An 11,406-nucleotide genomic window follows, 5' to 3' on the forward strand; every position below is an offset into this window, starting at 1 on the left:
CCGCAGCAGCCCGGCCCGGAGCCGGCGGGAGGGGGCCGGCGCTGGCCCCGCAGGAGAGCCGCACTCGCCGTCGGCCGCGGCGCCGGGCCGGGCTCCAGGAGAGCTGGCGGCGTCCGGGTCCGGCTGCCGATCTGCTGCGCCAGCAGATTGCAGCGCTCGCCTGCGTTGGCTGCAGCCGCCTGCCTTCCCACGGGCCCGTCTCCCGCGCGCTGTTTGCACAACCCCGAGCACCGGCGGCTGCTCCGCTCTGGCCCGCGGAGCACCGGGCTGCCCCCGGCCCCGGGGAGCCGCGACGCCGTGACCCGGCCTTGCTGCCCGGTGCGACGTGACTGCGGCGATGCCGCGTCTGCTCCCGCGGGGACCCAGGTGTTCCCGTGCCGGTATCCCCCGGCTGCTGCTGCCCCAAGCGCCTTCGGAAACGCCGTGTCCCCGAGCTGCAAGCCCGGCATGCAGGCAGGGCGCCGAGCGCCGGCCCCGCGAGCCCCCCGGCCGCGCGTCCCGCCGAGCGCCGGGGCAGGCGCTGGCCCCGCTCCCGCAGCCCGCTCCTGGGATCTGCAAACCAGACGCCCGCGTTTCGGGCGGGTTTTTCTCCCCCGCTTCCAAGGCGCCGCGCTGCAGCCCCCCCCGCTCATCCCGTCCCCCCCGCCAGCCTCCCTGGACCTGCTCCCGCGGCCCCGGGAAGCGGCACACGGATGGCTGGGGGGGACCATGTCCCACGGGGGGCCACGGGGGCGATGCCCGGCCAGCTCCATCTGCAGCCCGTCACGGCCCCAGATGCGCGCGGAAAGAAGCCGTCAGGTATTTTTGCTGGCGGCTCCGTGCCTGAGCCGCCTGCAGCCCGGTGGCCGCCAGCCCCCGAAACGACAGAAAACAGCCCCCAGGGCCCGGCGCTGCCCCCGGAGCGCGGGGGAGTCCCGGCGGTTTCCGCCTGCTTCGGGCTGGCGGCCGGAGCGGAGCTGGATCACGATCCCAGCTCCAGCCGGGCACCGCCGCTCTTTTCTTTTTTCTTTAAAGCGACGCAAAGACAAAACACGCTCGATAGAAACACGTCAAATAACTATGAAAATTAAATACGGCAATTATCTTTTTTTTTTTTTTTTTTTCCCTTTTTGACGATACAAAGCTTCAAGTTTACTGGTAAAAGAGGGACGTTGCTACACACGGAAGGAGCCTGCAGGGACGGGCCGCTCCGAAGAGGCAGTGACAAAAACCGCGCCGGGGCGAGAACGCAGGCTGGGGGCAGGTCGCCTTAACCGGGATAACGACCACGTGTAAATACAGCCTTAAACCACAGGAGCGAGGCGGTACGAAACGCCGGCGCTCCGGGCGCGGGAGGCGATGCCACCCAGCTCCTCTTCCGCCGGAGGCAGCAGGAGGCTGCGCTTCACTAAAACTGAAGCGTCTCCGTCTGCGCCGGGGCCGCGACGCCTGCCCGCCGCTCCGGAGGCCCCTCGGGACACAGGAGCGGAGCCGGGAACGGCAGCGCAGTCGCTCCCGGCTTTGGCAAACTTTCCCTTGCAACCAAAATGGCAGTTTGTCACCCAAAAGTCACTTCGATGAACGCTCTCCGACCCGGCCGGCTCCCACAGAAGCGCTTCAAAAAAAATTAAAAAAAAAAGCTACAAAAGTAGTGAAAATTTTTCTGCGGGAACCTTTGTGCTGGCAAAACCCACGGTTTTCGCGTCACTGAAGCATTTCAGAAATTCATCTTGGTTTTGTCAAGTTGGCCAAGTTGGAAGGCGCAAAGACAAAAAGCATTAACGGAGGTGTCCCATTTTTCATGGATGAAGCCTTTCAGCCGAACGGGCCAAATAGAGCCGGTTTTAAATCCACCAACTGCATTTTTTAAATATTTTAAAACTTTTTTTGGGAGGGGGAGGAAGGGGGACACAGAAAAGCCCTTCCCATCGGCGAGGCGTCGCTCCTGCTCCCGAACTTCCGGCGAGGGGCCGGGAGAGGGCGGCAGGGCGACGGCCAGGACGGGAGGGTCCCTCCCGGATGCCCGGCGCGGGGGCTCGGGGACAGCCGGGCTCGAGGCACTTCTCTTGCTGCGGCACATGGCAAGGCACTGCAGCGCGGCGGGGGCCGGGGGCCGGCTTGGGCTCGGCCGCGAACGGGAGCTGAGCGGCTGCTGCACCTGCAGGGCTGCCGGAGCAGCCCAGATGGGACGGTGATGGGCGCTGAGCCAGCCCCGAGCGGCAGCGGGGAGGGAGGCCGACGGGGCGACTTCGGGCGCTCTCCTTCGCCCAGCTCTGGCAAAGCGACCCAAAAATCGCCCCACGGCCCCGCACCCACCCCGGACCTGCACGCGACACCATCTGGGCCAGCGTCTTTCCATGCAAGCGTCTGGGCGGAGGGCAGGTGCCGCCGGCACGTCGGGGCGCTGGTGCCCGGGGTGCCCCCGGCCCGGGGAGCTGCTCCGGGCTCGCAGCCCCTCTCGCAGTCCTAGGCGGCCCCGGTGGGGCGGCACGGGGCGCCCGCAGGGACGCTCACATGCTGTCCGCCGGCTGGTGACAGTCCAAGTCGCCCTTCAGCTCCAGGAAGCCCGGCAGCTTCACGCCCGTCTTGCGGTCCACGCACCAGCACTTCCCGCGCTGCCCGTCCAGCGCCGGGTGGCACTGGAGGGGACGCGGTTCGGTCAGGGGCGCTGGTCCGGCCCCAGCCCACCGCAGCCATTTCCGCGGCAATTCCCAGCTTCTGCCGCCCGTTCCCGCGGGAGCGGCACCGGGAGCGCTCGCCTACCTGCTTGGGGTGGAAGTTGCCGTTGCGGTCGCAGTTGGGGATGGGGATGACGTAGAGGTCCTCGTGCGTCCGGGTCTGCGACGCCGCCAGCCTCTCCAGCGCCCGGTGCAGCTCGCTCTGGCACGAGCCCTGCGCCTGCGCGAACGGGGGGCTCAGAGGGGGCCGGGCCGCCCCCCAAAAAGCGCCGCAGCCCCAGGGACCCCCCCAGCCATGGAGCTGCCCCGGGCTGGCTCCGGGGCTGCCGATCCCCCCCTGCCCCGGGCATCCCCCCCCCCCAGCACCCGCTGCCCTCCGTGCATCCCGCGCCGCCCCGGCGCCGGGGGGATGCGGCTCTCACTATGGGCCTCGTCTCCTCGCGGTGGTTCCCGCTGTTCCTCATCTTGTTGCCGTTGTTGACGCGCTTCGCCTGCTGCTTCTGCAGGCACTTGCGGTCCTGGATGCTGCAGGGGCTGAAGCTGTTGTTGGGGTGGTCGATCTCCTCCTTCTCTGCAAGAGCAGAGCCGGCCGCGGGTCAGTGCCGCCGAGCCCGCAAGCGCCGCGCTCCCCGCTTGCGTTTGCCCCCGCCCCGCTCGCTCCTGCCCCCGCCGCGCTCGCCGCTTGCATTTGCCCCCGCCCCACTCGCTCCTGCCCCCGCCGCGCTCCCCGCTTGCGTTTGCCCCCGCCCCGCTCGCTCCTGCCCCCGCCGCGCTCCCTGCTTGCGTTTGCCCCCGCCCCGCTCGCTCCTGCCCCTGCCACACTTGCAAGGTTGGAAAAGGCTCTCGGGAGCTTTCACACCTCGTTAGCCGCGATTCGTGGGCTCGTTTCCCTGCATTTGCTATTGCAACATTGCAAATTCGCAGTGTGACGGTGCCAGGCGGTCGCTGGGGTGTGCTGCGCTGCGCTGCGCTGCAGCAGGGTTTGGCCGTGACCCACCGGCCATGTGCCAGCCACGTGCCCCGGGCTCTGGGTGTCCACCCACGGCACCACGTCCCCAAAAGCCCAGGGGACGGGAAGGTGACCCCGGGCACGGAGGCCACCCACGGCCAGGGAGCACCGCCAAGAGCCCAGGACCCCTAAAACCCCGGCTCTCCGGCCGGCCCCGGGGAGCCACGCGCTCTGCCTCGGGGAGGCTCAGCATCAGACCGGAAAGAAAAAGTCCCAGGAATAAGGAAGTTAACCACAAGCAGGGCCCCTTTCTGAAAGGCGGCACCGGGCACTTCCGTCCGTGCTCACAGCGGCTCCAGCCCGGGATGCCAGATGTTGGCAGCTGGGAGACGAGTGTCATGCGCCCGGCGCTGGGGAGCTCGACGTTCTTCTAAAAGCTGCAGCTCCTGCTCGTTCGTTCCGCTAACGCCCATCAGCAGGGCGGCAAGCGACGGCGGGGAGGCTTCCCAAGGAGGTGGCATGTGCTGGCGCGGGGCAACGCGGCAGAAAGCTGCCACTGCTGCACCGTTTCACCGCTTGCCTTGTCATGTAATGAATGTGTCGGGGCTGGGGGGAAGGCGGAAAGCGGGCTGGAAACCGCTGGGGCTGGGAGCAGCGCAGGAGTGCCGAGCCGGAGCACCGAGCCCGCCTGGCTGCCCGCCGCCAAGGGCTCATGCAACAGCTCCCGGCGGCCTGGGTAAAGTTCACAGCGGCGCCGTGGTGACAAATCCTTCTCCTCCGTTCGTGTGCTATTTGCTTTTCGTTTAATATGTCATTTTTTTCCAGGAAATGGCTCAGGTCCTTGAAATTTGAAACACGAACCCAAAGCGCCCCCCCCACAGAAGGGCTCCAGGACCCCGGTGCGGAGCGATGCCAGCCCCGGCAGCACGCACCGCCGAGCCGTGTCGCAACGCGGGCACCGGGGGCTCGCGGGGGCTCGGCCGGGGATGCTCCCCTGCGCGGCCCCCGTGCAGCCCCTGCCTTCCCGCCCGGAGCCGCTCCGGGACCCGCTGCCGGGGCCGGGAACCCCGCAGCCGCCGCCGCCGCAGAAGCTCCCCTCCTCCCCCCCTGCCGGACGCTGCCGCCGTGTCGAATCTCGTGGTTTAAATAAAACCAGATGCCAATAAACTTTTCATAAGGTCCCATGAAGCAGGCGGTGTCGCGGGGCAGCCGGGCTCTGGGGACGGGGCCCGGCCAGGCTTCGCCCCCGTCCTCGGCACCAAGCTGCCCTGAAAAACTCCTTAAACTCTTTAAACTCTTTAAACTCTTTAAACTCTTTAAACTCTTTAAACTCCAGCACCAGGCTGTGCAGGAAGCAAGCGCGGAGGCCCCCGGCCCGCCAGCCCCTCCCGGCTCAGCCCCTTCCCACGCGCTGCCGAGGCTTTGCCGAGCACCTCGCCGGCCCGGCAAACCCGCACGGGGACGAACGAGAGGCGGATGCTCCGGGGCCATGACCGGACTAAACCCGGCCCTCGTCCTGCCCGCGCTCCGGCCGCCCGGGGCCCCGGCATCTCCCTCCGTGCTGGCTCCCGCTGGAGCCTGTCCCGTGAAGCATGGCCTTGCCGGGTCCAGCCTAATCGCCTTGTGGGCACCAAGCCGGGAGAAACAACGCTGCCGCTCTGCCAGCTGCGGACAAGCTGGTCCTAAAGGAAAGGCCGAGAGGCAGCACGGAGCCGGGTGCCGCGGGGAGCTCCCAGGTGCCCGCGCTTCTGTGTACAGGGCAGGGAAGAGGATCCGTCTCACCCTCTGCCTGTGGCAACTTCCACGGGGTCAATTCTCCCCGGACATAATTATTTACCCAGCATTAAATCCCTCGTAACTACTGGCCACGTGCTGGGGAAGAGATCTTCAGCTCCTCCGGGATGCCGTGGGCACGTCCAGCCGCGCACGCGCTCCGGGGCGGCAGCCTGGGCGGCCCCGGGAGGAGACACAGGGAAGAGGCAGCTTTCCAGCCGCGGAGCAAGGAGCAACCGTCCGGCCCCTCCGAAACCCCAAACTTGGCCCAACCCCCTGCCGCCGATTCCCAAGCCTCTTCCCTGGAATGCAGCATTCCCGCACCCAGCGCCCCCGACAAAGTGTTTACTGTACTAGCTGCACATTAACCACTTCCCGGCCACGGCACCACGGGACGCGGCTGAGCCAGGCATGGGGCCAGCCGCCGGGAGCCGCGGGGCCGGGAGCACCTGCTCCCGCCTGCCCGCTCCCTCCTCCGCCGCTCCCGGCACCGGCACCGGCCTGGACGTGCTCTGTGCCAGGGATAACAGGCAGCCGCAAGCCCCTGCACCAGGACACAAATAGGCTCTTAACTCCCCTCCTAACCGGAGGGAGCCGTCCCACTGCCGGCAGCCTGCGCGGTGCCCAGCCGGGGCTTTTTCCCCCAAGGAGAGAGGGAGCCCAGCTCCCGAGGCCCCGCTCTGTCCGGCTGCGGTGGCACCGGGACGGGGAGCCACGGCTCCAGCATCCCGCTGGGATCTTCCCACCAGGGTTGCAACGCCAAGGCGCCGCAGAGCCGCAGCCGGGCCTGGCACCCGCTGGGCAGTCCTGGGCGAGCGGAGCTGCCGGCTCTCCCTGCCCGCTCTCCGCGGAGCTGCCGGCCAGCCGCCCGGCTGCAGATGCCGGGTTCCCGCGGCCGCCCACCCGTCCCCCGCCAGAGTCCCGAGCTCCACAGGAAGAACAGGAAAAAAACTGCACGTCTGTTTCCTACAGGCGCTGGGAAAAAATGCTGCGTTACACGGGGCAAAGCCAAAACCAACAGGCCTTGGCAGCCCGTCGGAGCCCCGGGCCCGGGAGCCAAGACAGCTATTGCAGGATGTGGGATCGGCACAAGCGGCCAGGGCAGGGGGTCTCCGCCGCAGGCCCCGCTCGCAGCCAAACCCTGCCCCCCGGAGAAGGGCGGCCGGGGGGAGGCTCCGCGCAGGGCCCTGGGCACCGCGGGGTCGCCGGCAGACGCTGCCTCGCGGCGACGCGGGGAGGAAAGCGGGGCTGGACGCCAGGGCTCGCGGCCAGCAGCCGGGACGTCCAAACCGCTCCGGCCCCTCAGCCCGCGGGGCGCTGGGGCTGGCTCCACGCGGGGACGCGCGGCCGGGCCAGGCTGCACCCGGCTCGCGGGCCGTCCCGGCAGCAGGCTGCTCCCCAGCCCCGTCCCCTGCTCCTGCCCTCTCCCGCTGGCTCTGCCCAGGGCAGTGAGAGCTGAGCCTGGCATCCAGGGAAAAGAGCTCCTCGGCCGCACACGGGCCGTCTCGCCGGCTGCACGGGGCCCCAGTGGGATGAGCCCGGCTGCAGACATCCAGGGAGCTACAAACGCAACAGGCTGTGCCCCAGGGACCTGCAGAGCCTGGCGTGACCTGCATCCCAGGAACAGGATGGGGATGGGATCGTGGGCATCCAACCCCACCAGCGGGCCGGTGGCGCTGTCCGGAGCCCTCCTGGACACATCTCCAGGCTGCTCCCACGCTCAGCCCCCAGCATGTGGTTCGTTCCCACTGCCAGAGCTGCTGCATGGCCCAAGCGGGTCCAGGGCAGTGCTGTCACCTCAGCTCTGCTCCTGCGCCCTGGACCCTGCGCCGGCAGCACGGGGGGCAGAGAGCCGCAGTCGACATGCAGAGTGGCACGAGCGGAGCCAGCAGGTACAGTGGGGCTGCAACCCCTGTACTTCCCCGGCCTGACCGTCCCCCGGCCCCTCCAGGCTGCCAGGACACTGTGCTGGAGGAGAAATGACACAGCTCGTGTCACAGCCCCTGGCCCACAGAGAAGGCCCAATCGGTTTGCGGAGGGAAGCAGGTGCCCCGAGGCCTCTTTCCTGTTTCCTTCTGGTGGTGCTGGGCAGAGCCGCTGGCAGCATCCCTAGGAAGGGGGGAGCACGGGGGTCACCGTGCAGCGGGAGCATCTCCCCCAGCCACGTGCAGCTGCAGGATCCCGCGCTGCCCTGCTCGCCCTCCGGCCGGTGCTGGGCACTCGGCAGTGAGGGCTGGGCTCCAAAGCACCCCGCGCCGTACGCCGTCCCCACCTGCACAGGCTGCGTCCCTGCCTGGCACAGGGGCTCGCCCGCCGGTGGCACTGCCGCACAGGGAGCTGGTGAGGACGGCACAGACGTGGTACCCAGCCATGGGAGCTCACGCAGCCCAGCATTGCTGCTGCCCTGGGTGCTCCTGGTGCCCGTCCATCCCATCCCATCCCACCCCATCCCATCCCACTGCAGTGACCCTGCTGAGCCCCCCACCCTGGCTTGCTCCCGGCCTCACTCGTGCTGGGCGAGCGGGGCCGGAGCGAGCAGGCCGGTGCGAACCAGGGGGCAGGGGTTGCTCAGGGGGCCAGGGGGCCAGCCACATCCCCGCGTGCCCTGCCACCGCCGCCGCGGCCCCCCGGCGCCCGGGACCCGCCTTACCTGGCGGCTGGAGGCTCTCCTGGATGGCCTCGACGTCGGCCAGGTCGGTGCAGACGCCCTGGCCGTGCATGAGGGTGTGCAGCGGGCGCGGGACGCCGCGGGGCGGGTAGCAGCGCAGCCCGGCGCCGCAGCGCGCCGTGTAGACGCCGCAGGCGGTGCCGCGGCCGAGCGCGCAGGTCGCGCAGCAGCCGCAGCCGGGCTCCCGCACCAGCTCGGCGCAGCCCTGCGGCGCCTTGCAGCGCGCCAGCCGCTCCTCCGAGCACGGCGGGCACTGGATCGCCTCCTCGCCGCCGCCCAGCGCCGCCGCCGCCGCCAGCAGCAGCAGGGCGCGCCCGGCCGCCCCGCGCATGGCCGCTCCGCTGCGCGCCGCTCCGCACCCGCGCTCCGCGGCGCTGCAGGCGGCCCGGCCCGGCCCGGCGCGGCGCGGCCCGGCGCGGCCCGGCGCGGCTCTCCGCTGGCGGCGGCCGCGGGGCGGCGGCGGCTTTATGCGGCCCCTGGCCACACCTCCCGCCGCCGCCGCCGCCACCGGGGCCACCGGCGGGGCCGCCCCGCGCCGCGCAACCGGCACCGGCACCGGGCCCAGCGGCCGGGCCGCTCCCGCAGCGGGCGGCGCGGCCGCGGCGCCGGGGAGGCTGCTCCGCCACCGGGGAGGGCTGCTTGGGTCCCGGAGAGCCTGGTCCGGTACCGGGGAGGCTGCTCCGGTAGCGGGTAGGGCTGCTCCGCCACCGGGGGAAGCTGCTTCAGCACCGGGGAGCGCTGCTCCGCCACCGGGGAGGGCAGTTCCTGCACCGGGAAGGGCTGCTCCGCCACCGGGGAGGGTTTCTTGGGCCCCGGGGAGCCTGCCCCGGTACCGGGGAAGGCTGCTTCAGCACCGGGGAGGGCAGTTCCTGCACCAGGGAGGGCTGCTCCGCCACCGGGAAGGGCTGCCCCGACCCCGGGGAGGCTGCTCCGGCCCCGGGCCTCGCTGCTCCGCTGCCGGGGCGGCCGCCGGCGCCGGGAGCGCAGTTCAGCACCGGGGCCGCGGGCAGAGCCGCCCCGCGCCGCCCCGGTCCCGGCCCCGCCGGAGCCCCCAGCCCTGCCCCACTGCCCCGTCCCTGCACGCTCATCCCTGCCCCGCTGCCCCCCGCAGCCCTACCTGGAGACCCCCATCCCTGTAGCCCCATTCCTATAGCCCCCCCAGCTTGTCGAGGCCCCCTGGCACACATCCCCCCGCACATCCCATCGCTCCGTAACCCCCTTGCAGCCCCTCCGCTGCCAGGGTCCCTGACAGCCTCCCCCAGCACCCTGTCCGCCACGGCCCGTCAGCTCCTGAGAGCAACTGGGATGAACTGGGAAGCACACGGGGGGATGCCTGAAACGTGGGTCAGACCCAAAATCCGCCCTGGGAACAAGCAAGCCCTGCTGCACACTGCCCCCGCACCGGGCCCCGCTCGGCCCCGGGTGGGCTCTGAGCCCCGGCCGTGGAGGTGCCCGGCCGCGGGGCAGGGGGAGCAGGGCCGGCGCCGGGAGCAAAGGCGTTAGCAGCAAAACAGCGCAAAAGGGCGGCTGAGCCCACGGCTGCGGCGATGCCCCCGCTCCGGCCTGTCCCGCCAGGCTCCAGCCTGCCTCTGCTCCCCCCGGAGGCAAAGGCCCCGGTCTGCTCGCGGGGGGGTTGTTGCCCCTCTCCGAGTCACATCGTCCCTGCTGTGGCAGCTGGTGTCTGCCGGTCCCCTGGGGAAACGCAGCCCTGCGAGGCCCCCAGCCCCGCTGCGGCCGGACCCCGGCTCCGCGCACGGGAGGAAAAGTCGAAAGCTGCCGGCACCTAGTGGCTATTTAAGAAAATTGGGAGGAAGCGGGGAGAGGAGCCCGGAGCATCCCACCGGGAAGCGGCTGCCGGCTCGCTGCAGCCCAGGGCAGGGTCAGTCCCGCAGGGCCGGGCTGGGGCAGGGCCCGGGCAGCCTGGTGTCCCCGGACGAGGGCAGAGGGACAAGAGGCAGCACAAGGTGCTGCACCCTGCGGGGCAGGTCGGCAAGGGGGGGAGCCCCTCTCCTGGAGGGTCCCTGGCAGCGGGGACGAACTGTGGTCAGGTGTAAGGCAGAGACCTGCAGAACTCGTGCCACGGGCCGCCGAGGAACAGCCACGCGCTGCAGGGCGCCTTTGACCCCAGGGGCCCGCTGGCACAGGGAGCAGCCCGTCCCCGCACCTGGGGACAGCACAGACCTGCAGGCACAGAGCCGAGCCCTGCTCCCAGCGCCGGCGAGCCCCTGGCAGGATCCCCTGCGACGGGGTGCCGGGAGGCGGGGGCCTGTCCCGGCCACGTCCCGCATGGGGACGCGATGCACCCGGGCCGCCCGGCGGGACCCTGCCACTGCCGTTGCCCTCCCCAGGGCAGCCCCTGCGGGGAGGCACCAAGTTTGTCGCGGATCAGCCATTGCAGTTCCGCACTGGCAAATCCGCCTGGGGAGGTGAGCGGCTGAGGAAGAGCCGAGATGCTCCGGCCCGGAGGTGGGTGATTTCCACAGTGGCTGCAGCCCAGCCGTCGTGGCCAGCAGGCTGCAAAGCTCGGCAGGATGCTCTGCGGTGAGGACCTGAGGGAGGGTAGTGCTGGGAGCAGACCCAGGGCCCTGCGGGGTGCGATACTGGGGGGTCATATCAGCCCCCGCGAGAGCGGCACAGTCAGCCTGCAAGGCAGGGGCCCAGGCTGAGCCCTCCCCAAATTCATCTCACAAGTGATCACATCTAGCACTCGAACCTGCATTTTGAGGCTTGCATGCCGGCATTTGCAGGCTGCCACTGACAGGCGCTGTGGTGCTGGGAGCCCCCAGGACCATCTTCTTCCTCCCGGGGGCATGGCGCAGACAGGGATGGCGAGGGGGGTGCCACGGCCATGGGGCAGGCTGTGGGGCGGGCTCTGCACCCCCCGCACCCGCCGGCCCTCCTCGCCACCTCCCCACCCCGCGGCTGCCCCGAAGCCCCTGCCCCGGCGGGGCGCGCGGTGGCCGTGACACGGGCCACAGGCGCCAGCCTTGACACGGTGTCCCAGCCCAGGGCCAAACCCAAACAGGTGCCCAGCCCCGCTGGGGCCGCGGCACCTTATCAGGCCTTGGCAGCGCTGAGCGCCCGCTGGGAGACTGTTGTGTCTGCGGGGCCGGCGGGAGCGGGGCCGAGCGCCGGGGATGGGGCCGCGCTCGCCGCTCGGTCCCCGGGGACTGTGCCCCCGCTCCAGCCCCGGCTCCCCCCTCCCCGCACCGTCCTGCGGGACGGAGAGGGAGCTGGTGGGCACGGAGCCCCCGGGGCGCAGACGTGGTCCGTCCCGAGCCCCCGCCGCGCCATCCCCGCCCCGAAATCACAGCCCTGCAGCCGAGCAGGGTGCTCGGTGCACGGGGCAGCCCTGCTCT

General features: G+C 70.7%; 1 protein-coding gene across 1 annotated transcript; it reads right to left on the reverse strand.

Annotated features, from left to right (window-relative positions):
* Positions 1-1,007: 1,007 nt before the first annotated feature.
* Positions 1,008-8,387, reverse strand: IGFBP4 (insulin like growth factor binding protein 4). Its single transcript, XM_067312144.1, has 5 exons — positions 8,030-8,387; positions 3,080-3,228; positions 2,743-2,877; positions 2,494-2,618; positions 1,008-1,594 (listed from the first exon to the last, which is right to left on the reverse strand). Exons 1-5 carry the CDS (start codon positions 8,376-8,378, stop codon positions 1,549-1,551), a joined length of 804 nt encoding a protein of 267 aa, XP_067168245.1. The 5' UTR covers positions 8,379-8,387; the 3' UTR covers positions 1,008-1,548.
* Positions 8,388-11,406: the final 3,019 nt, after the last annotated feature.

Source organism: Apteryx mantelli, chromosome 28, assembly GCF_036417845.1.
Source record: "Apteryx mantelli isolate bAptMan1 chromosome 28, bAptMan1.hap1, whole genome shotgun sequence".
Taxonomy (NCBI): domain Eukaryota; kingdom Metazoa; phylum Chordata; class Aves; order Apterygiformes; family Apterygidae; genus Apteryx; species Apteryx mantelli.

What these genes read in the sequence shown, in the direction of transcription:
- IGFBP4 (XM_067312144.1), bottom strand. Translation starts at nt 8,378, where the DNA reads ATGCGCGGGGCGGCCGGGCGCGCCCTGCTGCTGCTGGCGGCGGCGGCG. An exon ending in GGAGAGCCTCCAGCCGCCAG is followed by an intron (nt 3,229 to 8,029) that starts GTAAGGCGGGTC and finishes CTGCTCTTGCAG; the next exon opens with AGAAGGAGGAGATCGACCAC. An exon ending in GCGAGGAGACGAGGCCCATA is followed by an intron (nt 2,878 to 3,079) that starts GTGAGAGCCGCA and finishes CCGTTCGCGCAG; the next exon opens with GCGCAGGGCTCGTGCCAGAG.